This window comes from Melanotaenia boesemani, chromosome 20, assembly GCF_017639745.1.
Source record: "Melanotaenia boesemani isolate fMelBoe1 chromosome 20, fMelBoe1.pri, whole genome shotgun sequence".
In the NCBI taxonomy this organism is placed as follows: Eukaryota; Metazoa; Chordata; class Actinopteri; order Atheriniformes; family Melanotaeniidae; genus Melanotaenia; species Melanotaenia boesemani.
In genome coordinates, this window is record NC_055701.1 from 10082050 (window position 1) to 10108442 (window position 26393).

The window sequence follows — 26393 nt, forward strand, 5'->3', positions numbered from 1 at the left end:
ATTGCGCAGGAGTGCCAGCGTTGAATTGTGGAGCGGTAGATACGAGTACAACAGTGCAGAAATCACATATGTGTCTCTCACTCTGTAAACTCTTACCTCATTTTCAGCAGATAAAATGTAGCTCAAACTAAACAGCTTATGGTTTGTAGCTGCCAGTGCAATGCAGAGAAAATAGCAGATAGAAATGTCACGTTAATTAGCATTCAAGCAAGGACTTCGTTCTTCGCAATCCTGCAGTAACACTCCATGGAAAAAGACTGTGGACTGCAGCAAAACTGAAAATTATGGATTGCAAGATACCGCAAGAATGTAGTAAACCTTTGTGGCGAAATGTACGAAATATTCCAAAAACATTTTCTGAAAGGAGGATAAGCCTCTTCAAAGTAGTGACACTACTGTTATGAATTATCTTCCAGGACTCTTTATTTAAGTAAACTGTTTTAAATCGTCAATCAGACTCATAATGGGTGTTCTTTTTTGGTCTGTGCATCAAAAATGTCTCAAAAATATGGTTTTAGAGACTCTTCATAGAGCTCTGAGTAAAAGAAATGGACAAGATGGCGTAATGTGTACAAGATCTTGACAATCCTTGCAGTGATGATGGAAACTTCCCACTCCTTGTCTAAACTATTTTTGTTTTGCCACGTCAGTGTGGGGTGAAGTCAATCATCGTAGTTATCATATAACTATAAAGACATGCTGTTTACTATGTGAGCTGTTGGGTGGGCTCTGCAGTTAAATGGAAAAGGGATGTGATGCTGTGAAATGCTGTTTGCACAATCTTAGATAAAGATGGAACACTGTACTGTTGCAGTTGTGTGCAAAAGTTTGGACAACTTCTGAATTTTGTTGATAACTTAAAACTAGTAAATCAATCAGCAAACACATATTTAAAGAAAGAAATTCAAAAAAGAAAGAAAAACTAATGCACTTTGTCTTTATTTTATAAAAGCATCAAGAAGATTGGATCAAATGGAATATTGTTAGCGAATATATGGCTTTTGCAGATGAGTGTCCACATTTTTGCATGCAACTAAAATTCTGTGGGATAATAACATTAAATTATTCTCTCAAATATAAATACAAACTAGTACAGTTTCAGTATGTAGCCTCTTTGAATACACAACCTCATATTATCTACATACATACACTTTGCTATCAAACATACTGCACATATATACACATTTTTGCCAGACTGTAAGTATAGAACCATGTTTTTTTTAAGTCAATAATTATAGCTCATTAAATTTATCTGATAATCTGACAATTGAAGCAACATGCTTTGTTTGGAGGTGATTCTCTTTTTCTTTTCTTTTTTTTTTTACTGTAATATGTCATTAATGCTCAGGAATCAAAGACTGAGAATGTAATACCAATGAGACATAAGTGTAATTACTGCTGAAATTGTGTTTCTTCCTGAAAAGAAATGTTCATCATTATGTGAATATTTTTTAATGTGTGTGACACTGAATGATGAAATTATTGTTACAACAGTGCATGACAAATGACCTCTGTACTTTGTGCATTACATAAACTGTGCCTCAATGTTAGTATTTGGTTAAGCCCATAATATAATTTTGATATTCCGAGCATCGAAAGAGGCCAAGAATCTCACAGAATTCTGCAACCAGCAATGAGAAAGAGACAGTTCACAGGATATTCAGTATCTGTGATATCTGTCCAATTAATGGGCTTTAAATGAAATCGCTCACTCAAGTCTGTGCTCTAATAAAGTGCAGTGGAACAAGAAGAATCTTTAAGTAGAACATCAGTGAGCTTCCAGAGAGGGATTTTTCATGTGTGTCATCTTGAGTTGAATTAATGAAGAGCACTTTGTAAAAGTTTGCGAAATTGGCCAAATCAGAAAGCTTTTGAAAGAGATGAGAAGTTAATTAGATTTTTTTTTCTTTTCTTTGTATTCATTTTACCCATTTCACCCACATAAACTGCACCACTCTTAGGAGTTTTGTTCTTCACTTTCAGAAAATAAGGTACCTAATTTAACTTTTAGGGGTACAAAAGATTGCCACTGGGGTGGTACCATCAACACTGGGTACTTATTTGTACCAATTAAAAATTAAAGCTTATAAAGGCCAATATTTTACCTCTGGGGGCTGTCCTCTACCCTTATTTAAAAGTTAGAAATGTCTGTCTCTCACCATACCACAAAAGGAGATTATGCTTCTTCTCTCACTCACACATTCATATGCCAATGAACACATCAGAGGCAATGTGGAGTTTAGTGTCTTACCCAAAGACATTTCAACATGTCTGGGAAAAGTTGGGCTTAAAATACCAAACTTTTCACTGGCAGACAATCACTCTTCCTCTTGAGCTACAGCCAGGGTGGCAATACAAATGAGGACAATGTGAGTACATTTAAACAAAAATCAAAATGCAAAACAGATCATCTCCTACTATATCTCCTACTATTGTACCCTGACATTGCGAAGAAATCATACATATATATGACATTTACTACTATGGAACATAAATGTACCTTTTAATCCTTAAAGTAGCACACAATTAAACCTACACTGCAGTGACATTATGTTTACTTGTTACACTGAATCCAGAAATAAATTGCTTCTGGATTTGGGATAGAGTGAAGTTGTGCTTAACTAAATGTCAGTCTTGCATAGAAACATACTAGCTGACTTGTTTTATCATTACAGGAATTAGTGTTATATTTACATTGTTTAATTTACATAATTACTTAGACTGTTTCCTGCTTTGAATATTTTGTGTACCTCATTAAGATGAACCCTCACGGTGGCCATGAAAGCTCACTGCACTGCAAAAGCCCCAGCATGAACACAACTGAAGTCATCTTTCTTCAGCAGTTTCCAGTTTTAGAAAGCAGTAGTAAATAATAGCTGCATATTTTGAGCCTCCAAGAAAAGGGAAGTTCTCTTACCTTTTCTTTTTTTTTTTTTTTTTGAGCTGAGAAAGAGATCCTGCCTGCTTGTCGATTGAAAGAAACCAGATTCACTGGGGTTTCAACCCATTACTTACTGCAAATGTAACACGAGTTTATGCATTTCTTCTGACAGTTTAGTTGCTTAGGAAATGTTGTGTTTTCTGCAAATCAAACTGGACAATCTAAGCTAGCCATACTGTAAATGCATTATTCTGGTTTGGTGATACTGTGAACATGTCCATTTTTCTACTATTTCACTTGTTATTTTTGTGGCTTCGGCAGAGTGGGGAGTTCTAAAAGTTTCTGATTACTGTGATAAAATACTCCAAAATATTGTTCTTGCTACCTGTAACTTCACCAAATACTTAACACATTTATTAAATTGAGTGGTTAAGCCCTCTTTGCACATGAGTTCTTATTATTTAACAAAGATTATTTCTGACAAAATGTAGAGCTTATTGTGTCATTATGAATAATAACCATAAAACCATCAAATTACAAATAACAGTTTATTATAATGACTTTACTCAAGCACATTTGACACATAAATACAAACAGATACCACTCTGAAGTATTTCCATTGAGGGAATGCGTCTCATGCAGACAATATCTCTCTGTCTATTGCATTTGTGAAGGGGCAACCTTAAGACAGACATGGTGCGTTCTCAGGTATTCATGTGTGAAATGCCTTCTGATGAACAGTTTCAGGTCAGTGGTGAAACCATGCTAGAATCAGCTGTGGTAGATAATCCATGTTAGCCACATCACATGAAGGATAAACTTGAGTTGGTGTGTCTACCTGAAAGAAAGATTGATTGTTAGAAATATTAAAGCCTGAAAAAGCATCATAACACCACAAGGAAACCAAGTTTATTACTCATGTCACGTATGATATTTGAATCAAACTGCGTATTTCAAAGGTGTCTCTTATAGTAAATTCAGACTTAAATGGCAGTTTGCTACCTTAGTGAAGGAATTATTTTATAGTTAGGGCATTTCTTTGTGTTCAAAAGTTTGCGAATCATACTGTGCAATGTAAACTTCATGCCTTGGAGAGTCTTCCTGGAAACAATCTAAGTTTGTCTTCTGTAATGTTATCAGATTGTTCTTTATGTTTGGGCAAATGTGCCCACTTGTCTGAATATCATCCCAACTCCCTTGTTTTCAGGGATCCAGTTCTGCCTCCCTTCCACCTGCAGCATTGATTGGAGTCCCCAGCCAACCCCAGGTAAACCTGCTGCCTGGAGCATTCTTCTGTTGCCTTCTTTTCAACATGTGAGCTATTGTTTTAATGAAAGATGAACTTCCCTGTGGCAAGTTAATGCTGAAGCATGGGGATAAAGTACATGGAAGACGTTATTCTTTGAAATAAGGTGAAGTTTCTACAGTTCAGATGCTCACAGCCAAATATCATGGACTTTCTTAAAGGCTAATATACAGAGTGAGTCCCTAGAATGAATAAAACTCAGTCCCTCTAAATAATTTCATCCCTTTCTTTTTTTATAAAAACTACTTGCCATTGTTCAGTTGTTTTATTTATTTATTTTTTTATTTTATTTTATAAGTTGTTTTTCCAGGACACAGCTGATCTACTATAACTGCACAGCAGTTCTACTCTGTTTTCACCATCTTTCTGACTGAGACAGTCTGTCATCTTGACAGACGTAATTGATAAGAACGCTTTCTCTGCCGTCACTTGTCATATTTGTGATTACATCATTTTCTTAAACCTGCTTTCTAATATCTCTTCAGTCTGATGTCTGCAATATCATTCAGTACAGTCTGACACACACACCTCCAAATGCTGTAAGCCACTATTGGGCTTTGTTGTAATCTATCGACTTGACAAGAGGCCAATTTGTTTTCTTGAAGGCCGAGGAGAAGAACACAGTGACATGCATCTAACTGGTTACATCCAGATTCTTGAAGTTAAAGCACAAAGGTGGTTTTCATTAGCGAGCTCAGAGGACAATATTTAAAACAGTCTTGACAATATGACTTTTGTGAAAAATAAAACAACATCTGAGACATTATTGCCAAGTGAGAAACTGCCCTCAATTCAGAACTTAAAATGAAACTGGCCAAGAACTAAAGACACTTTCCTTTTGTTGCAAACACATATTTTTTTTAGCCCGTGATTCGTCACAGTGCTCAATACTTTTAAACTTTCAAAAGCCATCCAGGGGTGGCTAAATAAGTTTGAGTAATGACTCATTCAGTCTACTTTTTCTTATCTGTTGTTGCCTATTTTTGTATTACTTCCCTTATTGTTTCTGTCTGCAGAGCTTGTGATAGTGCCAATAATGGAGTCCACAATCCATCTTCCTCCCTGTCCAATTTTCCCTCCAGGTCATTTACATATCCTTAAAAGCCTGTTGCAAAACAAACTGCTGCATTTCCTTTGCAGTGATAAATCCAGTTGGAAAGAAAAATACTTAACAACATGGCACTCAACTCCCATGTTAGTATACAAGGCATTCCTGATGGATTGAGAGGTCCTGACAGAGATGGAGTGGTTGAACGCTGCCTTTGTGCCTTTTGCATTTGCTTTCACTTTAATCCAAACAGCTGGCACAGCGCTAGTTCTGTGTGCATGTTTATCCGAGATAGGGCAATCAAATGGTATTAACACTGAGAATAATTATTCTGCCTCAACTACTGCAGGTTGTAGCACTACCCCATCACAGCTTCTCTGACTGTTGGAAAAATTGTGTTTGTTAGGGAAAGGACAAAAGACTGTATATGAACAATGGATATAACCAGTATGTATTTGTAATTATATTAACATATTTAGCTGATATTCTTTTTTTACAGGGTAGGTGGCCATACAAAGGTTTTATCTAAATCAAGTGAGAGAATGAGCAAACACGTACTAGAGAAATACTGCCACTGCCAAGATATGAGCAAGAATTATTACTCCCTTTTGCACGACTAGCTGGCTAATAATGGCTCTATTTTGGTGCTCCTGCTGAATCATGCCTCTGGAATGGGTCATCTCTTTCCTCCCTTGATCTTACTATACTCCCTGATTTATCCTTACTCTACTGCACACACAAACCCCTTCTTCTTTCCACTTTTCTTCCGCATCCCTAATCCCTCTCTAATTTTTCAGTATGAATTTCCTTGTCCGCGTCTGGTTAGTTTCATGAGTGGACAGCAGCCTGAGTTGTTAAGACCTGAGGGCAGAATGCTCTTTACAAGCTAAATGTCCAGCTATTTATAAACGCAACCAAAATATGGGTGAGAAAAAGGCCAAAGGGTGTTGAGGAGTTGAAGTGAAGCCTGAGATTTTATGCTTATTCATTTTTTTTTCCTTTTTTTATGCAGCAAAACAAAAAGAAAATACAAATGTGTTTGCTGTGTAATTGTGACATTCGGGCCACAGTGTAATTAGCGTGAAATGCTATTAATTCTGCTGCCCCCACAGCTTTCAGGGGTCAGAATGGAGCTCATTAGAACTCAAAATAGATCAGATTGAGACTCAAGCAGACTTATTTAATTGCTTTGTGTGATGTAAGCATTTGTAAGACAGAAACAGAAACACAAAGAACATTTAGCCTCTGCTGCAGAAAACGATAACCCACAACTTAACCTTAAATGAGGATTCTTCCTCCTTTCTTTCCTTATGTCTTCTCCTCCTGGCTCCAAAGTATCTGGCACACTCTCAGCTTTGATCAAAACGCATGAAATATGCTTGCACTTCACGTTTCAGCCTGTTACAACACTTAGTGTTCTTCTCTCTCAAAGCCTCCCTAAAAATAAAGAGTCAAAGCCCAGAAGGCGTCTGTGACCCATTCCTCAGTCCATTTCTTTGTGGATTAAGTCCATCTTCTCATTTGCACTTGAAAGAAAGTAATCCCTCTTCTTTCTGTCATGAAATGGACAGAGTAAGAAGATGAGAGTTGTCAGACTTCCTTGAGAAGTCTCCGCGCGAGTGCTGTTTATTACCTCCCTGAATTTACCCCATCATCCATGTCTGACTTGTGTCTCGTATCACAAAGGCTTTGGTGTTTTCCAGTATTCTGTCAACTTGTTCATTTTTTTAACTCATGTATATGTTCATGTATATATTTATAACATTTTTAACTTTTCTATCCCTCATCTGAGTGCTAAGACCAGACTGGAGAGGAGGGAAGAGGTTTTTTTTGCATGCAGTGTAATGGCTACTTACTCATTCAGAAGTTTAAAGGTACAGTGAGTAAGAATTACTGCCACCCAGCAATAAAGATGAGCATATCTACATCTTATCCAGCACTGTTGTGAATGGATGGTGGCCGTCAGTAGCCAAAATTCTCCCAGACATAAACATGTTTTGATCTGTGAATGAATCCATTGGTCTCCGGTGTAGCAATGACTGCACTACAGGAAACTACTTTTGGTGCCTTTTAAAAAAGTTACCTATCCCAGAAAAGCCAGAACTGCAGTTTTAAAGCTCAGAGGGTTCTCACTTCAAACACAGTTGGTTTTCCATTCAGAGACACCATTGTGAAAACGGTGGCACAAACATAGCAGCTTCCATAAATGTGGACCACAGCAAGTAGAAATAAATGGTTTATTTAAAAAAATAAATAAATAAACACATAACAGTTGTTTTAGTAATGCAATAAAACACCAATAGGAACACAGTTTTAAATTACAGGTTCCATTTTTCTGTCATTGACCACTGATTTTGTTAAACACTGCACCTTTAAATAAGAAGTGATCCCCAAGGACAGGCATGGAATCAGTTTTTACAAAGTCTTAATTTACGACGGATCACAAGCAAACTGATAATTAGTTATCTGTTCATTGAGGTTCAAGATTTTCTTTCTCTTTGTCAGCGGCTGCATTTACGTCAAGCTGAAGAAATCAGCAAGTCACAAAGAAAATCTGGAGATTTTGCAAAATAATTATTACACCTAGTGAAAAGCTGGTGAACCTGTTATATTGATTAAATGCGAGAAAGTGCAACAAAAACAAGATTTTCTCTGTGAGATGCTGCCTAGCGATGGCTAATTTAGCATCCATCTTACATCCTACCTGTACCCTGAGCTCTCTCCAGTCAGTAAAAGTCAACCCTATGCTGACTCTTATCTCTTGCTCTGTCACTTTCTCTTTGTCTTTTCCTCTCTACCACCAGTAAAGTCCTTTTGGATTTTTCTGATGAAGTAGCCATGGGGTGTGTTCAAAACAGCTGGTGTGTTGATATTCAGTTGCTGACGTTAGACACACAGTGCGAAGCAAAGCTAAACGGCATCCTGGAAGCTAAAGTTAACCTCGGGATGCTGCTGGGAAAAGATGGCTTTAGCAAGTAGATAATAAATGTTACTTTGCCATCAAAACCTGTCAGAAACACACATTTTTAAGGTTAGAAAGTTACATAGTGCTACGTTAAAGCAAGTGTTAACATTGTTGTCCTGTCTGAAAGCATACTAAACCTACTAAACTGAATTACTTAAAGCCAGATTACCATACTTAAATGTCAGTTGTACTTAGACTGACCTAGGTGGACTGGACAACTTTACTAGTTTTCACTAAGTTCAAAGAAGAACAAGCTGATAACAATCGAATAATTACAAGTTATAATGTATATAATGTGTATAATGTAATACTCCATTGTTAAACAAAGAACATTGTCAGTTGATTTGGACTGTGTAAAAGGAGAACCTGAAAAACAGGCGTCATTGACACCCTTCATAGCAGTTAGACATATTTTGGTCAGCGATCAACTGATTCTTCCTTCATGTTTTTATACAGGGACAAAGAAAGTAGTTCAGTTAAATTACTGACTCAGATTCATTTCCACTTAACTCTGATGTAAATGTACTAAATTATGTAACAACTTACAGAGATACAGGGAGCTGGTGTCAGAGTATATTGATCTAATAAATGTTCCAAAGTCACAAGTCATCAAAATGGTCATCATTTTAGTTGATTTTTGAGTCATTCAAAAATGTTTTCATAAATATTTAGTGATATTCGGTATGCATCGGCAGCTGAAAATAGTCCCCGCGAAATTGTTTTTGTTTACATTTGATTTCTGTTTACAGGGAAACTACAAGGCTGAGATGTTTAAAAAAGTTATTTCAGACATTTTTATAGATTTATTGATAGTAATAAGGATATATTGTGTATTTGTTTTATATAAGGTATTTTGCAAGAGCCAGTTAATAATGGGGTTGTTATTGTTATTTTTAACCTTTATGACAAAGATTATATGAAATATATTCTGGTTGTGGGGAAATTGATTGGTTAATAATTTCTTAATATGCATCTGAACTTTTTCCAGCCATCACTTACACGCCGAGCTACAAGAAGACGCCTCCACCTGTTCCACCCCGCACAACCTCCAAACCGCTCATCTCCATCACGGCCCAGAGCAGCACTGAGTCCACCCAGGATGCTTACCATGAGGGAAGACACCCCCATGGTGGGATGTGGGCCCCAGATGGCCTCGGCCTGGGGCTGAGTCCTGGCAGGACTCTCTACAATTCCACCGACAGCCTGGACAGCGCCAAAGCTGTGACTATTGCCATGGAGGCAGCGGGGGTCATGACTGGAAAAAGACACCCATCCACAGACTCTCATAGCTCAGTGCTGACCTGTGACAAAGCAGTCCTGGTATCCAAGGCTGAGGAGTACTTGAAAACACCTCGATCATCGATAGGGATACAGGTTAGTCTTTTGCTTTGTGTGTACGATGAAAAGATCTTTCTGAAAAGACCTCTTCACTTTTTACGTCTCAAAGTTATCCACATTTGTACGATTTTACTTAATAGTTTCACACAAATAGATTCAGCAGTGAAACGGTGCTGTCCTCTCAGCAGCTAAAAATAGTAAGAGTGAGTCATCTCACTGCAACCCATTAATTAGGATTCCTCTCATGCTGGAGCAGGTTTTGGTGAATGATAGTTCACTTCATGGTTCATTCATTCTTTCCCTACTTACCATACCTATCTCTCTGTGTTTTTTAACCCACCGACGATCTTTTTTCTTTTTTTTCCCCTCTCTCCTAGTCCCACTCTGTATAATGTGATACGTTATTTGTCTCTATCATCTGTTGATCTGCAGCATGTGTTGCTGCAGTGAAAAGGTTGCAGGTTAGCTATAAAGCAAAGAGCTGTCAAGATCATCTCATGAGCATCCAAAGTATTTTATTAATGCAAAAGGTTGCACAGTGTCAGGAGGAATTACTTTACTTTCATGTTAGGGCCTTAAGGTGTAAAACACTGACCATGCTATAGGGAAAAACACAACAGTAGAGAGAAAAACAAAACAATGCAGCAAACTTTAGAAAGATGCAGCAAAAGATAAACAGTTTCAGAACATACAACATTTTACACAGCGGGGAAAAAAAATAGCGTTATGATAATTTCTCCGCTCAACATTGTTTACACAATACATAGACTTATCTACACAATTTTTACTCTCTCTCCCACACATGAATCTGTACTTTTACATCTTAGCACAAACAGTAAGAACATTTGTGTTTGATTGGCAATAAGTCTTATACGACTAAAAAGACTATTTTCCCTTTTAAATGGTGACACATTTGTAAGTAAAATGAATTTGTGGGATGAGCAGCAGAGTCGAGTATGCGGGTTGCAATCTGAAGGAACAGTTTATCAGTTTATTCATTTAACTAACTGGGGCCTGATGAGCAGGTGGAAGAACCATACACAGCCTGGTACCTCCTCCTTACCCTGGTCACCAGATTGGTCACTCTCAAACAGCACGCATACTGATACCACAAGAGCTCAATAAGGTTGATGTCTGGACTGCAGGCAGGCAAATTTATCTTCTCTGCTCCCAGATTCTGAAGGTAGTCTCTGATAAACCCAGTTCTACAAGTGGCAGCACTGTCATATTGGAGGATAAAGTTCACTCCCAGAATGTGAGGTTGTCTTCAGTGATGACAAGCCTTGTTTTTCCAGTGAGGCGCATGCTGCCCAACACCAAGTCAGTAGCAGAATGAGCTGTTTGCTATTGGCAGAGAGGTTTTTCATGAGCACAACCCACATACTCAACTCTGCAGCTCATCCCATAAATGCATTTTTCTCACAAATGTGGCACCATTTAATGGGAAATAAACAGCCTTTAAATTGTATAAGACGTATTACCAAAAAGCATTGTTACAACAAAAAAAAAAAATAATCCACCTAACAAAAATTTCCTTACTTTTCTTGCTAAGTTTATACTTTACATTTACATGCTGTCTGTTGAGCATTCACTCAGTCTGGAAAAGCTTTAAATATTTAAGGTAAAAAAGACAACACTTTATTGAACACTTTATTTATAGGTGTTTTCAAGTTTTCCTAAATAAATCAAGCACGCCTTGAAGGGCAGTTGCTGTGTTTTCTTTTTACAGATTATATTAAGAAAAGCTGGCTGGAGATTGATTTAACACCAAAATTACATAAAATCCAGTGACTGCCAGATGTTGCCTTCAGGGATCAGCTAGTTAATGAATGTTTCCTCCAAAGTCAACTGATCCCACACTTGCTACATTGTATCATTCTTCTGGGTTATATTACAGAAGGTTTCACTGACGTGGAATTTTTCTCTGTAATGTCATTTAGCCTTCAACGTTCTTGGAGCTAATGCAAATTAGTGACTTAAATTACGTGCAGACAAAGCAGCTGATTAATCTGAAATAGATGAGCTATGAAGAGAAATGTGTTTAAATTGGTGGACTCCTGGTGCATTTAACAAACAGGTTAATTTTAATCAGGGTTGTTTCACATGTGTCATCGTCCATAAATATATTTCAGTGTGAAACAGTAAACACCAAGGTTGTTAGGTTTTGAATGGTTTTACAACCCAAAAAGTCAGCTACAGCATCCTTATAGGTTAATGGACTATGGACTATGATTATATATGTCTGCTGGCATTACAGTTACCATAATCTATATCAGCAGTGACTCCTCAGTTTACTTTGACATATATTTTTTAATATGAACCAAAATTATCTTGTTTTTCAGGTCAGCTTAATTTAATTTGTCAATGCCAAATCTATTCTAATAGCAAATTTAAAAACAAGAAATCTGGCCAAAGGGTTTTACAAGTTCAGTAAAAATACAAAAATCCAATCCATCAAAAAAATGCAAAAAAATGAAACATTAAAGCAAATAAATAAAATAAAATTGACAAAAAAAACATTTCAAAACAAAGAGACTCCACAACATAAAAAACTGATGCTTCCCAAACTGAAGTTGAATTTCAAGCCAAAGTAAAACCCCAATACCCTAATGTAGTACTTAATGAATGTTTCCCACAACATCTATAGCCGGTGTGGCTATGTCAACTATCAGTGACTGATGATGACTCAGTATTATCTTAGTCATCAAAGATCACAGGTTTCCAGCTTTGACTTACACTCCTGCCCTTTTTTACTGAAATTCCTCAAAGTTCCTTGAATGTTTTAATCATATTATAAACTGGAGAGAGAAATATGCAATTTTCATAAAATATTACTTTTTGGATCATTTTGATCAGTTCAGAGACTTTATAAGGATTTCTTTGGACAAACTGGAGTCATCTGTCCATCTTTGGTCCTCCAGGACCAGGAGTCAAGTCAGATAGTGTTCTTTGCTTAAGAAGGTTCTTTACTGACTGACATGATACAGAAATACATAAACAGCAGCTACAAAAAAACATGTTTGAGTTCTCTCAGCTCTTGGTGAAGGAGCTTTAGTGCTCCTTCTATTATCTCCTTTTGCACAGGAAACACTGAAGCATTCTTTATGAAAGAAAGATGATAACGCCATCCCACAAACCCTGGCAGCTGCATTATGTTTATCCAGTTGCAAACCCAGTTGTGATGTGAGCATCCTGCGACAACAACATGCTTTGCGTTTGTGCCTTTTTTCATTTCTTAATTACAAATCTTTTAAATAAAGTAGTAATTAAAATTATATCTGAACATACTAATGTGATATATTCTGTAGTCTCCATGTAACATTAGGATTGCATAAGATGAAGCACTGTCAATTACTTACTGAATATTTGTAGTTTTAAGTGTAGTAGACTTGCACCACAGCTTAGTGGTAGTGTGTCATTGCCTCACAGTCTTTCTGAATTTCTTCTTCTACTTTTCCTTGACTCTGGGATTTTTCCAGTGATGTGAAGATAAGAAAGAACATGGGAAAAGGCAATATGAGGTCATATCATTTGATTATTTGACTGGAATCTCAACTTTTTGTAGAAATTGTTTTTGGACCAAAACATGATTATAACCACCTGTTGACCCGCACTGTTTAAAATTACATTATTTATTTATTTACTTATTTGTTTGTTTTTATTTGCTTAATTTCTAGCCCTAAGTTGCCCCCATCTAGACAAATTTGTTGCTGTGTTGCAGCCCTGACATGTAGTAATAGGTGAAGGCATATTGACAAATAGCAAAGCAAGGTATTAAATATCTGGGGTTTGTACACTTTTAAATTAGTTTGTTTGTTTTTTAATCCCTTCCTGACTTTTTTTATTTGAATATAACAACTGAAATAAATCCAGTGTATGTTGAACACTGAAGGTTAAACGGGCTTAAATAAGTTCTCAGTGGAGCTAAATTAATGTTATTTTTCAAACCACAGTGCATGTCAGTAGTTTATGTATGTTTGAGCTGTCTGCAGTCGTCACTGATGCATGTACAATTCCAGCATGAAATAAAAATATTAATTTTTAGGGGAGAAATCAGTTGAATGTAAATGAAGGTTTCTTATTTTCCAGGCTGCATTAATTTCCTGGCTCGTGTAAGCATAGTGGTTCAATCAGTCACATGCAAAACACTGCCTCGCTGTGAATTCATTAATTTGCTTGCTCTGTCGTCAACGTGTCTTCACCTGACTGATTTAGTCAATTAGCTTCTTAAAACACAAGACATCCTCACTCCCACTCTCCTCTTCATCTTACCACATGTTCTGTGAGGACTTTCTCTCTCTAAGAAACCTGATATCTCTCTCTCACACACCTAGTAGACACAATTTCTTTTTCCTGTCAGTTGAAGTCAGAGTCAGCCATGTGGGGATGATTGAGCCAGCCAAAAGCAGAGCTGTGATGTAAAAACCTTACGTCGCGCATCACCACACTTACAACAGTCAACACTCACTTAAGGCCTCGTCCATCCAAAGCAGTATCACTCATTAAACTCATCCATTACCATTTTAAATACAGTTTTACCACAGTAGGCCACTCTTATTCCAGTCTCTTTTAGTAGATGAGAAGAGGTGAAGGTGGATTTAAGGGCGGTGTAGCATATGTGTGCATTTGTGTTTCTGTGAGTGACAGAAACTGAAAATTATATTGGCTTTGAAATTGGCTTCAGTCATGTGTGTAAAGTCAGAAGGAACTTTAGATTACCAGCACAGGTGTTGTGAAGAGACACAAATGCAGAAATTCCTTGCTTTTGCCTGACAACAGTATTTCCTTAAAAACTTGCATTAAATGTAAATATTTGATCCCTGTGCCTGTTTCGTAGGTCTCTGCTAAAAATTGCATATCTGTAATGAAATGAGTATATTTCTGCAACCATAAACTTTACTTGTGAGATTTGTTTAGATGTATAAACATCTATATATGTGTTACTGGGGAAGAATAAATGAAGATGGCACATAGCACGAATGAAAAAAGTTTAAGGCTTGCCTTAAAAGCATCAAACACTTTCAGTATGAGTATCGTTTTGGAATGATGCAGCCATAACTCTAAACTTCTATTAAATCATATTACAGTGTGTGGACATTATCTCTGCAAATGTTAACTCGGATAAAGTGAAGCAGAACAAAAAAAAAGTTCAGATGAGGTCACCAAAATGGTAATTTGGACACAGTTTGGCATCATTTATTCTCCAGGTCCCGAAATTGTGGGACCTGTAGAATAAAATATTAAAATGTTTAAAATGTTAATGTCACTCCACCATCACCTTAATATGTTTGGATTTAAAATCAGGATTTAAATTCTGGCAGCTACACTTTATTATTTTTTAAGGAGCCACTAAAGTACACACTTTAAACTTAATGTTATCCTCAGCAGCATGGAGAGAGCTTTAAAAGAACATTTAGACCTTTATTTTTTACATAATTGAAATGGAAAGGCTTAATTTAACCGGGTTATGATAACATAATGTCTCAGATATTCTTATGAAAAGACCTGATTAATATATTAATAGCAGGGAATTCAATTTTTTTCCCTTTAAGTTAAGCAAATACTTATTTTAAACAAGAACTTCATTAAAATACAAAAGACACAAACTTTTGAGTGGCTGATTCAGGATATAACATATTGGAACATCAGTTGAGACATTTAGAGAGGATGTTAGGAGGCCTTTTATCCACCACTGCAGCATCTTCTAAAACCCCTTGAGGTGCTGCTTCACACGCCAACATCGACACTCACAGAGTAAATTATGGAAACCTTACTATCCTAAATCTGTTACTGTACATTAACTGTAGAAAAAACAATAAAAAATAGGACAATAAAGTGCTACCACTGGCTCATGTTTGGACTTGATACGTATTGATTTAACACCGTGAGCCACAATCGAGCTCATATTATATAGACAGTTGATCTGCTTCACACACCTCTAGTGATATAATTACCTGGAATAAGCCTTATTTAGTGTTGAGGTTTACCTTTTAATGGGCTGATATATTTTAAAATATAATCTTTAACCTCATGGACTGGGTGTTAACTTTCCAAAGTACTTCCCACTGGGACCACTTTACAGCCACTTTCGTTGCACTTTGCTTGCCTTTAAACTGAGAAATGCTTACATTCAAAAGGCTGCTTTATTTACAACAAACTATTTTAAGTGGCACCATAATGAGGCTGGGTAAATAGAGGAGTCAAAGATTTTGATTTTAAATCATCATTGTCTAGAAGAAGTCACCAGGTGGTGTTTGTGAGTGTTGGTCAAAAAGGTTCAGTGGTCTCGTTCTTTAGTTTTTTTTTAAATGCTCACCCTAACAGTTTCCCACACCTGTGCTGATGCTGACAGTGATTACTGATGTACTAAGTCAGTGTGTGTAAATTTCTGTACACATGTCTGGGTATTATTGCACACACATGCCAAAGCACCTTTAGGATAGAAAAGCATGTTGAGCACAAATTGCAGAACCTGCAGGATGCCTTGTCTTCCATCAGTCCTAACACTCTTTTTATGAGCTGGACTTTGCTCTGTGTGCAGCATAAAGTAATGGAGGTCACCTCAGCAAGCTGCAACACACTTATTTCCTCCTACCGAACAGCTTTATGAACCAGCCTGACAGAATACAAAAGAGCTTTCCAAAAATGTCACTCCTGAGCTTTAATACTAATTCTCCATACCAAAAGTAGGGTTGACATTTACTAACAACACAAGCTTCCCCAGTACCTTTCACTTGTAGTCATAGTGCAGTATTACACTAAGCTGCAGATTTATAAATGGCAGGCTCCTTAAAGGACCTGTATAGGTGTTTTTTGGTGTTTTTGAAAAGCTTTGCAGCTTGGGAGGATCTTTATGTATGATAAATACAAATATATTCATCCATGTCAGCATGCTGTACCTTTAGCTAAATGCTAACAGGAACATGAGGCTGTCAGTCATAAACCAAATATGAGATGAATTAAAACCTGTTTAGAGGGGACAGAAATGTTTGTTCTAAATCTCGTCTTACAAATGTGAACCTTGTTGAGGCACTCGCTTATGGTTTGTTCCCTTACATTTATGCTTGTCTGTGTAAATACAGTGCAAATCCATCTAGCAGTTGTTGAGAAACTATTAGATACTGGTGGTGATAGATGCTGTCAGGGCATTTCCCAAGTCATTGGGACTTGCAACCTACACAGAGAGAAGATTTTCTCCCAAGATGAGTCCTGGGATTAACTTATGGAATGAAATTTTTCTCATAATGGTAAAATATGTGCACTGTAGATGTGTTTGATAAGATCAAACATGGCGGCATTGAGAAGGACTGCTGATCCCTGTAGAAATGCAGTCTGATCTCATTTGTATTCACAAAACGTTTTTTTAACATGAAAATGATCACATCTGTTGAGGGTAAAAATCTGTTGGTAAAATATTATTGTTTGTGCATGTAATAAAAATGCTTAATATTTGCGTGTGGATTTGAACACACAAGTACTCAGAGATTGTTCTATATGTTTGCAAACCATGTAAACCACATATGTAACCATTATGAGACTAATTTAACTCTATAAATGTTATTGTAATTTGGCTCTGTTTATAAAAACACATCTGAATTGAAGAACTTTTTTTGTTAAAAAGGTTCAGTTGTGCTAAAGTGGTCAAGAAAAAAAACAACACCTTCCTAGCCCAGACAGGAAAATAGCAGAAAGAAAAGGTGCATCCTAGCACAGATTTAGTGCCTGACTCAATCACTACACCTTTCATTTGTGCACCATTGCTTGTTTAATATATATATATATAAAAGAAAAAAGTCCCCACTGGGAAACGGCGAAGCAAAACTGAAATGACAAAAGAAGACAAAGGGAAGCTTCAGTCAGCATAAGATTTTAACAATAAGCCTGCAGGAAATTAATGTGAATGCTTGACAATGAGAGAGGTGAAAGACAGAAATTAAACAAGGAGGAAATGAGCAAATGGAAGAACAGAAAAAAAACCTTGATAGGAAAGCATAGGGACACACTGACTAGCTTTCCTTAAAGCCTTTAACACATGTGACTCCAGGGAATAATGCAGGCAGCTGTAAAGAATCTCTGAGCCTGTGTGGGCTCCTGGATCAGGGTTGTTGCCCTGCAGGAACAGTCAGGATCACTATCAATCTCTTTTCCCTCCATTTCCATTATATTCACTAATATTACCCATTATTTCATGTGTGTGGTCCCTTAGCTGTCAGATCAATCCATACTACTTAAATTAGTGTTGAGCCTTTTCCTGGCTGAGTTTGTTAGTGTTTGGGTTAACAAGCAGACATGCTTTTGTCTTTGATTTGATTTGTGTTTGATTTTTAAGTAGATTTTTTTAAGCATTTAGATGCAGAATGACAGGCTGCAAACACAACAAAATGAAATTGTAAAATTGATAGGTAGATTGTTATTGATTGACTTATCTAAGAGAAACTGAGCAACATCATCCAAGTGCGTTATATAGGAAGTTTTTTCCCAGTTATATTTTATTAAATTACTGTATATTAATGAATTATAGATACTCTTGAGCTAAAAATAAAAAGTTTGCAATATGTTCATTATCCATATGCAAATAAGAAAAATATTAAGTTTGAACCCACTCATTTAGGTGTTTTTCTTTATTAGTGCTGTTTTTTTTTTGTTTGTTTGTTTTTTTAATAATACAATCTTGAAGGCATCAATACTGCTGAGTTATGTTTTAATAAAAAAGAGTTACACATTATTGGCCCCCTGAGGTTGTCTGCAATGATTTTCAGACAACAGTTGTCTCGTCAAAAGTTAATTGGTGGTTAATTGTATTTATATCCCACCTGAGACCATCAGTTATGTGCTGAGGTAATACTGACGCACGGGAAACAGCCCTACTGAAGTATTGTATTTTATGGATATTCTTTCATTACTTGATTACATGAGGATCAGCTGGTCTGAAAAGTTTCAAGAATGTTTTGAGCTTCCTCAAGTGCAGTCTCAAAATCCATTCAAATTAGCAATGAAAGAGTTTCCCCAGAAAACCATGAAAGGGAGAAAGTAAGTTGTTCACTCTGCTTCAAAGGAGAAGTTCACAAGCATAACTAACACTGAGTTCAGATTAGAGCTGAAGCGGCACTACTGAGCTTTAGCAGATTTTCGCACTTTGGCCGTCCCCTAACAAAGATTAATTAGGCATCTATCTTGCGCCCTGTCTCTTCTCTGAGCTTTCTCCAGAGAGAAAAGCCAGTCCAAAGTTGACCATTGTGTGGAACATGTCAAAGTAACTTAAAACGTTACTTACTGTTCACAAAAAGAGCTAGCTCTGAGTCAAATTGTAGCCTCTTTAGCTCTCACAGTGCTCTCCACTTTGGAAATACAAGGCCAGTGTTAATCCGAATTATGTCCCTTTCTTTATCAGACAACTTCTTCGCCAACGGCCGTAGTTTTTATTAGAGGTGATGTCGGATCTTGGTGGTCTACAAGTGAACGTTTTGTTCCGTTCGCTGCCATTTTGCTTTGAAAATATGAGCTGCCATTGTTTGCTTACTGAAGCTTTTTAAAGAAAAGGGGGACTTAGAGGGGAGGGAAGAGGCGTACGTTCACATGAACGTACATGAACGCCAGGCCAGACTGACCGGTAAACACGGGGCAGGAGAACAACACAGACAGACGATGGGTGGCGTCATGCTATATGCTAGATTAAAATACACCTCTATTTTTTTTTTTTTTTTTTTTTTAAATTCCATTAATCTAGAGATGACAAATTTTCGCTTATTGCCCCTTTAAAGCAACAAACACATCTTAAAATCAGTTCCAGAGATATGATATCAGTCTTCCATGGAAGCTCTACAGGAGACAACTACAGGGATGAGAGGAAAGCTACTTGGGTAAAGAACTACAGCTCTACTTTTGGACTTTGCCTGTAGTACGGTAGCACTGCCACTTCAAACCTGTTGCTTTTTCTCTGAAGTTTGCAGCTTGTGCTTGATGGCCTTTTCTAAAATCAAACTTCATGCATGTTTGGTTGGAGTGTGAACAAGGATGATCGTCTGTGACTGTCTGTTCACCTTGCACTGGACCCTCCCACTCGTCTAATGTCAGCTGGGACAAGCTCCAAGACTCCAAGTTAAAATGGTTATAGGCAGGCGATAAAGAGTTTGACTTGGACCACAGAGTGAAAGAACAGCAGCCAACAAGCACTCAGCATATGTGTGAACTCTGTCAAGACTGATGGAAAATCTCCAAGTGGTGACCCCAGAAAGATGGTTGAGAGACTGCCAAGAGTGTTCAAAGTAATTATCAAAGCAAAATTATGTGTAATTTCATATTTCTGCTGTCTTCAATTATTCATGAATTATAGGTACATTGAATGCTGAGGTATTTCCAGAGCGTTGACTGGTACAGTCTGTGGTATTCTCTTGGTACTTAAGTAATTTCCAGCAATTAAGTTCTGAAAATGCTTTTAGCATTTCAGCCAATCATAGATGCGAAGCTAAAATATACTTTCATGTGTGCAACGTTGCAAACACTGCTTCATGATTAATTTCTGTAAAAGCCAAAAAAGCATTGCAAAGCATTGCAGCAAACTTCTTAATCTTGTAGCTTTTGTAGCCTTCATAAATCACACAATGATTACTTTCTGACTTGCTGTGTACAGTTAAGTTGCTCTGTCCAGTCCCAACCCAATAAACCCAGAAGCACAGGGAAATGGCAGCTCATATAATGAAAACCGCTATTGGCTTGTATCGTTTCTTCACATTAGGTGGAAGCAGCCACTGACTCTGAGTCTGAAAGCAAAGGCTCGCGAGAGTACCACTCTGTTGGGATCCAGGTGGAGGATGACAAGAAAGGGTGAGCTAATGGCACTGAGATTTTAGCTACTGTTTGATCTCACAGCTATAACTTCTATTATTTGTTTTTTGTTTTTTTGTTTTGTTTTTTTTTTTTGCTCATTCATCCATGCTTTTCAACTCTTTGCTCTGCAGACAGGGAAGGTTCAAACGCTCCAACAGTGTGACTGCAGCTGTGCAGGCTGACCTGGAGCTGGAGGGCTTTCCCACCATGGAAGACAAGGGCCTACAGTTTGGTGGGGGCTTCCAGCGACACTCTGAGCCCAGCACTCCTACCCAGTATGGGGCAGTGCGGACTGTCCGCACACAGGGCCTCTTTAGTTACCGTGAGGATTACCGCACCCCCGCTGAGCCGCCCAGCCCTCGAGAGACCACCAGCGATACCACTTGGCAGCTAGAACCCCCCTCTCCTCGGGATAGTGCAGCCTCATCAGTTGAGTCTGGGAGGGTGTCACCTTCCCTGCGGAGGGATGGGAGCTGGTTCATGCAACTGCTTCATAATGAGACCAAGAGGATGGAGGGATGGTGTAAGGAAATGGAAGCAGAAGCTGAGGAAAACGACCTGTCAGAGGACAGTGAGTGTCTTTAAATGGCTTCACGTATTGTATTAAAAGTGTGGCATTGTGTCTGTTAAACTGATATAATGTGTGTGTTTCAGTACTGGGTAAAATCCGAAGTGCAGTGGGAAGTGCTCAGCTGCTCATGTCTCAGAAATTCCAGCAATTCTATTGGCTGTGTCAGCAAAACCTGGTAAGACATGATTATGTTTTAGGCATACTGACTCTTTGTTTTGGGCTCTGCATTCCTTCTGTGTGATTATCTGTGACCACAAAGGCATAAAGCTGAAAAAAGGGAAGGAAAGGTGTTTAAAATAAAGAAAAGTGGGACAAGGGCGGCCATGTTCATCATCCAAATAAAAACTGTTGCCATTTCTCAGTTTCATGGCAACATTTGACAAATTATCATGCAAGTCCAGGTCAGACCTTTAATAATGTAAGTGTATAACTTTTCCCACAGTGCATAAATCACATCACAACTGTATGTGAAAGGTATAAAGAAGAATCTGAATTAAATCTTGTTTATACCATAAAATACATTTCTGTCATTAGACACAGTGGTGTGTCCTCTTCTTGCCCAATCTTCAATACACATTTAATGCTTTAGCTGCCTCTAACAAACTGAATCAGAACTCCCTGAATTTGTCATTGATTGTCTGTGTTGCAGCTTTCAGCAATCAATAGCTATCCGGCTCATTTATATGAGCATTTTGAGTACTGTACGAATGTGGATGGATGTGTATTTAGCCAACCTCAGACCAACCCAAGTACTTTTTTCTGCTGAAGGAAACAGTATTATGCACGTTTAGACAACAACCTTCTCTCCAACCCTGACAACACTAAATCCATATGTACTGATATTCGATTCACACTCTGGCTTTGTTTGCGAAAGGCCCACAAATTAGAAGCTTAAAAATGCTTCTCATCTTGTTTCATCAGCCAGCTTCTCTTCAACCCTGAAAGTCTGACTGAAAACACTTCAAAGACAGACACTGTGCATGGAGCTCTTCTCTGGGAGGAGCTCCAGGGTTTAATGCGTGCACTGACATAGCCAGAGCTTAAAACTCTCGACTCTTGCTAAATCTGCCAGCTCTAGATATTTGAAACCTTAAGAATTTTGAGATAGGTTGCAGAACATCACATTCAAGGGCCAGAAAAAGCTGATGAAATGTAGAGGCAGTCATTTGTTAATTACAGATAACAGGCGCATGTTCTGATCCTGGCTTACCTTACATCATGGACATTATGATACATAAAATCTAGGGTAATTTTGATAAATTCCTTTGCTGCACTAAATAGATTTATACTAATCCCATAATACTTAACAATTATCAAAGTAAAATACAGGCTTGCTGCAGGACAAAAAGGTCTGCTTCATTCACATTTTGCCACATTTACTATTTTACAATGAGTTTAATTCTATTTTAAGATCATCTTCAATATCCTTGATGTATTTATACAGTATAATTTTTTAAATAGGGTGATATAGAAGGGAAAGTGCCAACAAATACAAAATTATTATAAAGAAGGCTAAGAACCAAAATGAAATGGAAGCATGGGAGTAATGCAATAACTCACCCATGACAACAGCATGGAAAATACCAGATGCTTCTATCTAGCTGTAAATCTATTGAAGCATCAGACAGGGGCAACTTTTACCAGCCACCATATCTAAATGTCACAAGGTTTAGAGCATGATTATCTTGGGATGTATTAAATTGACACATTTCATCACAGATGTCTTGTAAAAATGGCTGCTTATTTTATCAAATCTAGGCTATGACACAGGTGGTACGAAAGATTCTGTTGTTTTTTACAGAAAGGAAGAGACCAAACTAGCATATTGTTATTATTAAGCATTCTGCAATATATAAATAGTCTGAGATAAATTGCATTTTGGGTTGCAGAAACCTTGTTTAACTGTATTTATGTTTCATTAACATTTACACTACTTTGACTCCATGAATTTCTTCCTTTTGAGTATAAAGCTGTACTCCTGTATTCAGGTAACTATTTTACAATAGTGGTTTTTTGCATTTTATTTTAATGTATATGGAAATAACTGAAGGTCTTAGGTATTGTTTCTGTAATTATAAAACACATTACCACTCCTGTCAGAAAGGACTGATTGGGAAGAAAAGTACAGGAAGTGTATTTATACATCTAATAGGAACTCATGACTCATTACAACCTGCAGTTGGCCAGTTTTGGAGACAATGGAGCGCCTCTCAATCAGATGTTCTTTTCATCTTAGAAATAAAGTTATGAATAGGACTGAACTGACTAAAGCAGTTTATTATTTTAGACGTCAGTCATAAAAATATGCCAGAATTTGTCTCCATAATAACTTGTCATCCTTTGTTGCAACCAAAAGCCCCCAAACTGATGTTCAAAGTGAAGTCTAAATGAGTCTGATGAGGACATCTAGTGGATGTAAGTTGAAGTGCAGTAACCAGAGTTCTAGAAATGCCATGGCCAGGCCATGCTCGTAAAATGATAATTGGATCTCAAGTATCTGCCTGGTAAAATAAAGGTTAAATAAAAAAAGAAAAAGAAATAAATGAGATATTAACTGTCTCCTTTTAATCTTATCCTGTAGGACCCCAGTGCCATGCCGCGACCCACCTCTCAGGACTTGGCTGGGTTCTGGGACCTGCTGCAGCTCTCCATCGACGACGTCAGCATGAAGTTTGACCAGCTGCAGCAGATGAAGAACAACAGCTGGCGGTCCATAGATAGCCCAGAAAAGAAGGTGAGGAGGAGGTGGAACTACATTTTTATCCAAAAACCCTAAATACTGTGGTTGGTGTAAGAAATATGAAAATTGTATGGGCAAGGATTGCACAACCTTTTATTAGTTACTGTGTCTCCATCCTGCAGCCACCAGCTCCTGTACCAAAGAAGACAGTTCGACAAAAGAGTGCGGTGACGAGGGAGAAATCTCTGGACCTCCCAGATAGGCACCGGCAGGAGGCCCGTCGACGGCTTATGGCGGCAAAGCGGGCAGCTTCCTTCCGGCAGAACTCATCCTCAGAGCGAGCGGACAGCATCGAGATCTATATTCCAGAGGCTCAGACTAGACTTTGAGAAGATGTAGGGTCAGGGGCCAATACGTGTCCCTGTTCCCACGTTGTAACAACTTTAAAACTAGCCTTTTTTCTAGACTGCTACTCTCTACTCCTACTTTATCCATCTGTTGTCTGATAGCCATCCTCAGTGCCCATTGCCAACAACACTGGACTGTAGGATGTGCCAAGGCTCTTCTCACATTGTATGTCTGACATTGGTTGGATGAGTTGTTGTCTTGGTTTGCCGGAGATTATGATACCCCAATTACAAGCTCTCTCATGTCCTGGATGGGTACGTCTGTAGTTTTTCAGCATTTGCAAAGTGCCATTTAAAAAGTGCAGCTTTGATAACCTACCAGCAGCCAGGCCTTTGAGCTAAAAACGAGTCAAATATGTTTATTTCAAGTTGTTCAAAAATGGTCAGTTAGTAATCCTTAAGTATTTTTTAGTCTTTTAGGATTACTTTTTGTTTCTGTAATCTTTAGAGGGTTAATCAAAAGCTAAATATTATTAATTTGTTGTTCAAGTTTAAAACTCTGAAAAGTGCCAATGCTTGAAATACCTCAACTATGTGCACGTGGCACCGGTCGCCCATTCAAGGTTATTCAGGCAGCCCTTAATAAGCTCTGGACTGGTCAGTGTTGAAAAATGCAGCTTTCTACCCAATCTGGTTGTAGTCTAACATTTGTCATGGTCTGGATTGGTGGAGGAATGACATCTGTCAGCTCATCAAAGTGCACCTTTCACACAGCGTTCCTATAGATCTCATGTCCCTGTTGCCAACTTTCAGACATTTACTTGAAGCTAAAAACATGCAAGTGTTGTGCCAACATTTCCATTATGTCAATGCAGTAGAGAAAAAAATAATAATATGAAGGTTTGTGTAACTCTTTAGATCAAAATGTGTAGACAAATGCACTTGTGCACTTATTACAATTCTTTCTATTTCCAAGGGAAATGTACATACCCAGGTTCACAATAGTACTGTTGTATTTTTGAATTGTGAGTGGGAAGATCATGCTTTTTTTTCCCCTTCATGCCAGCTGCTTGTCTGCTCTCATTGTTGCTTTTGACAAATCTGCATTTGTTGCATACATGCAGAAACTTGATCATGCACATAAAATCACGCCGCTGTGCTTTTCTCAGCCCCGTTAAAGCTGCGCCCTCAGTCGCAGTTAATGAGGAATGATAGAAATAACCACCCAAACATAAACAAAATATATCTGCATATGTCTTTCTTTAATCTAAGAAATGCCTTCTGATTTTGAAATTTCTTGAAAAGTATTATGGTGGTGGAAGTCTCAACCCCCCCCCTGCCCCACCCCCCCAAGCAATATTATAAGTGAGCCCCTCAAGGAAAAGATGAGAAATAATGAACTGAAACTGGGGCAACAGCATTCTAGAGGGATTCAAGCAGCAAGTATCAAATAACTCAAACTTTGCAAGTAGCCTGCTGAAGGGAAGTACATGAGGTGAACAGGATAGTAACTGCCTGTGGCAATGCAGCCCATGCATGGTGTATCATAAAAATGACTGGTGACAAATACAAGAAGCAAAGAATCACTGCAGATCAATATAAAGCTCTCTTAGATTAACTTTATGTTGTGATATACAGGTCTCTGGGATGAAAATGTTCCCATCCAGTGGATAGAAACAATCACAGAATAGTTTGATGAGAATGAAAATTATCTGAATTGGCTTTTACAGTCACCAGACATAGACCCAGCTGAATACCTGTGGAAAGTTTGAGGCAGACTATGAAGCACTATCATAAAAACACCAAAGACAGGGATATCTTTTCACAAAAGATGAATTGGCCCTCCAGTAAATTTCACATAATATTAAAAATGATGCAGAGGCTAAAGCTCTGGGTGGTGGCCAAACACATTTACTTTGACATCCATTTATTAATCCGTGTGTTTGCTCAGAAACAAATTCTAAAACCATTTTTGTCATTCATATTTAAAAATAAGGTGCTTAGAGTAGATTTTACATAGGCATTTGAAAGAAAGAAATAAAAAAAACTTAGTTTGTATTTCAGTATGCATGAAAGCTGGTTGACATTCTTTTTTATTTCTTTTACTTGTAACACAGCAGTATGTCAGACTACTTTTATCAAACTTTTTCATCTCTTTCTAAAACTGCTAAAACATTCTTCTAATCTAAATTACTTCATGATAAAAGACAAGTCAAAAACAGTTGATGCAACTCAATCTCAGAGAATGATAGACTATCATTGACTGTTTCTACTAAAAACATACTATTGGTCTGTCAGTTGAAAGTGGAAAACTTATTATCAAAATTATAACTCCTTAACATTTTTAGAGCTTATTACTCCTGTATTTTATTATAAAGAACAACATGACAGCAAACACTAAGATAAACTGCTAAAAGTAAAGTATAAAGT

The 26393-nt window shown here is 37.6% G+C and overlaps 1 protein-coding gene across 1 annotated transcript in view; it reads left to right on the forward strand.

Moving 5' to 3' along the window:
* Window positions 1-25188, forward strand: part of dlgap2a (discs, large (Drosophila) homolog-associated protein 2a) — a 52134-nt gene extending 26946 nt beyond the window's left edge. Inside the window, exons 6-12 of the mRNA XM_041972887.1 lie at window positions 4089-4148; window positions 9189-9574; window positions 20274-20362; window positions 20497-20936; window positions 21020-21111; window positions 23518-23670; window positions 23799-25188. Of these exons, the coding sequence (XP_041828821.1) occupies window positions 4089-4148; window positions 9189-9574; window positions 20274-20362; window positions 20497-20936; window positions 21020-21111; window positions 23518-23670; window positions 23799-24005 (1427 nt within the window). The 3' untranslated portion in view covers window positions 24006-25188. The remainder of the gene's footprint in view (window positions 1-4088; window positions 4149-9188; window positions 9575-20273; window positions 20363-20496; window positions 20937-21019; window positions 21112-23517; window positions 23671-23798) is intronic.
* The last annotated feature ends 1205 nt before the right edge of the window (window positions 25189-26393 follow it).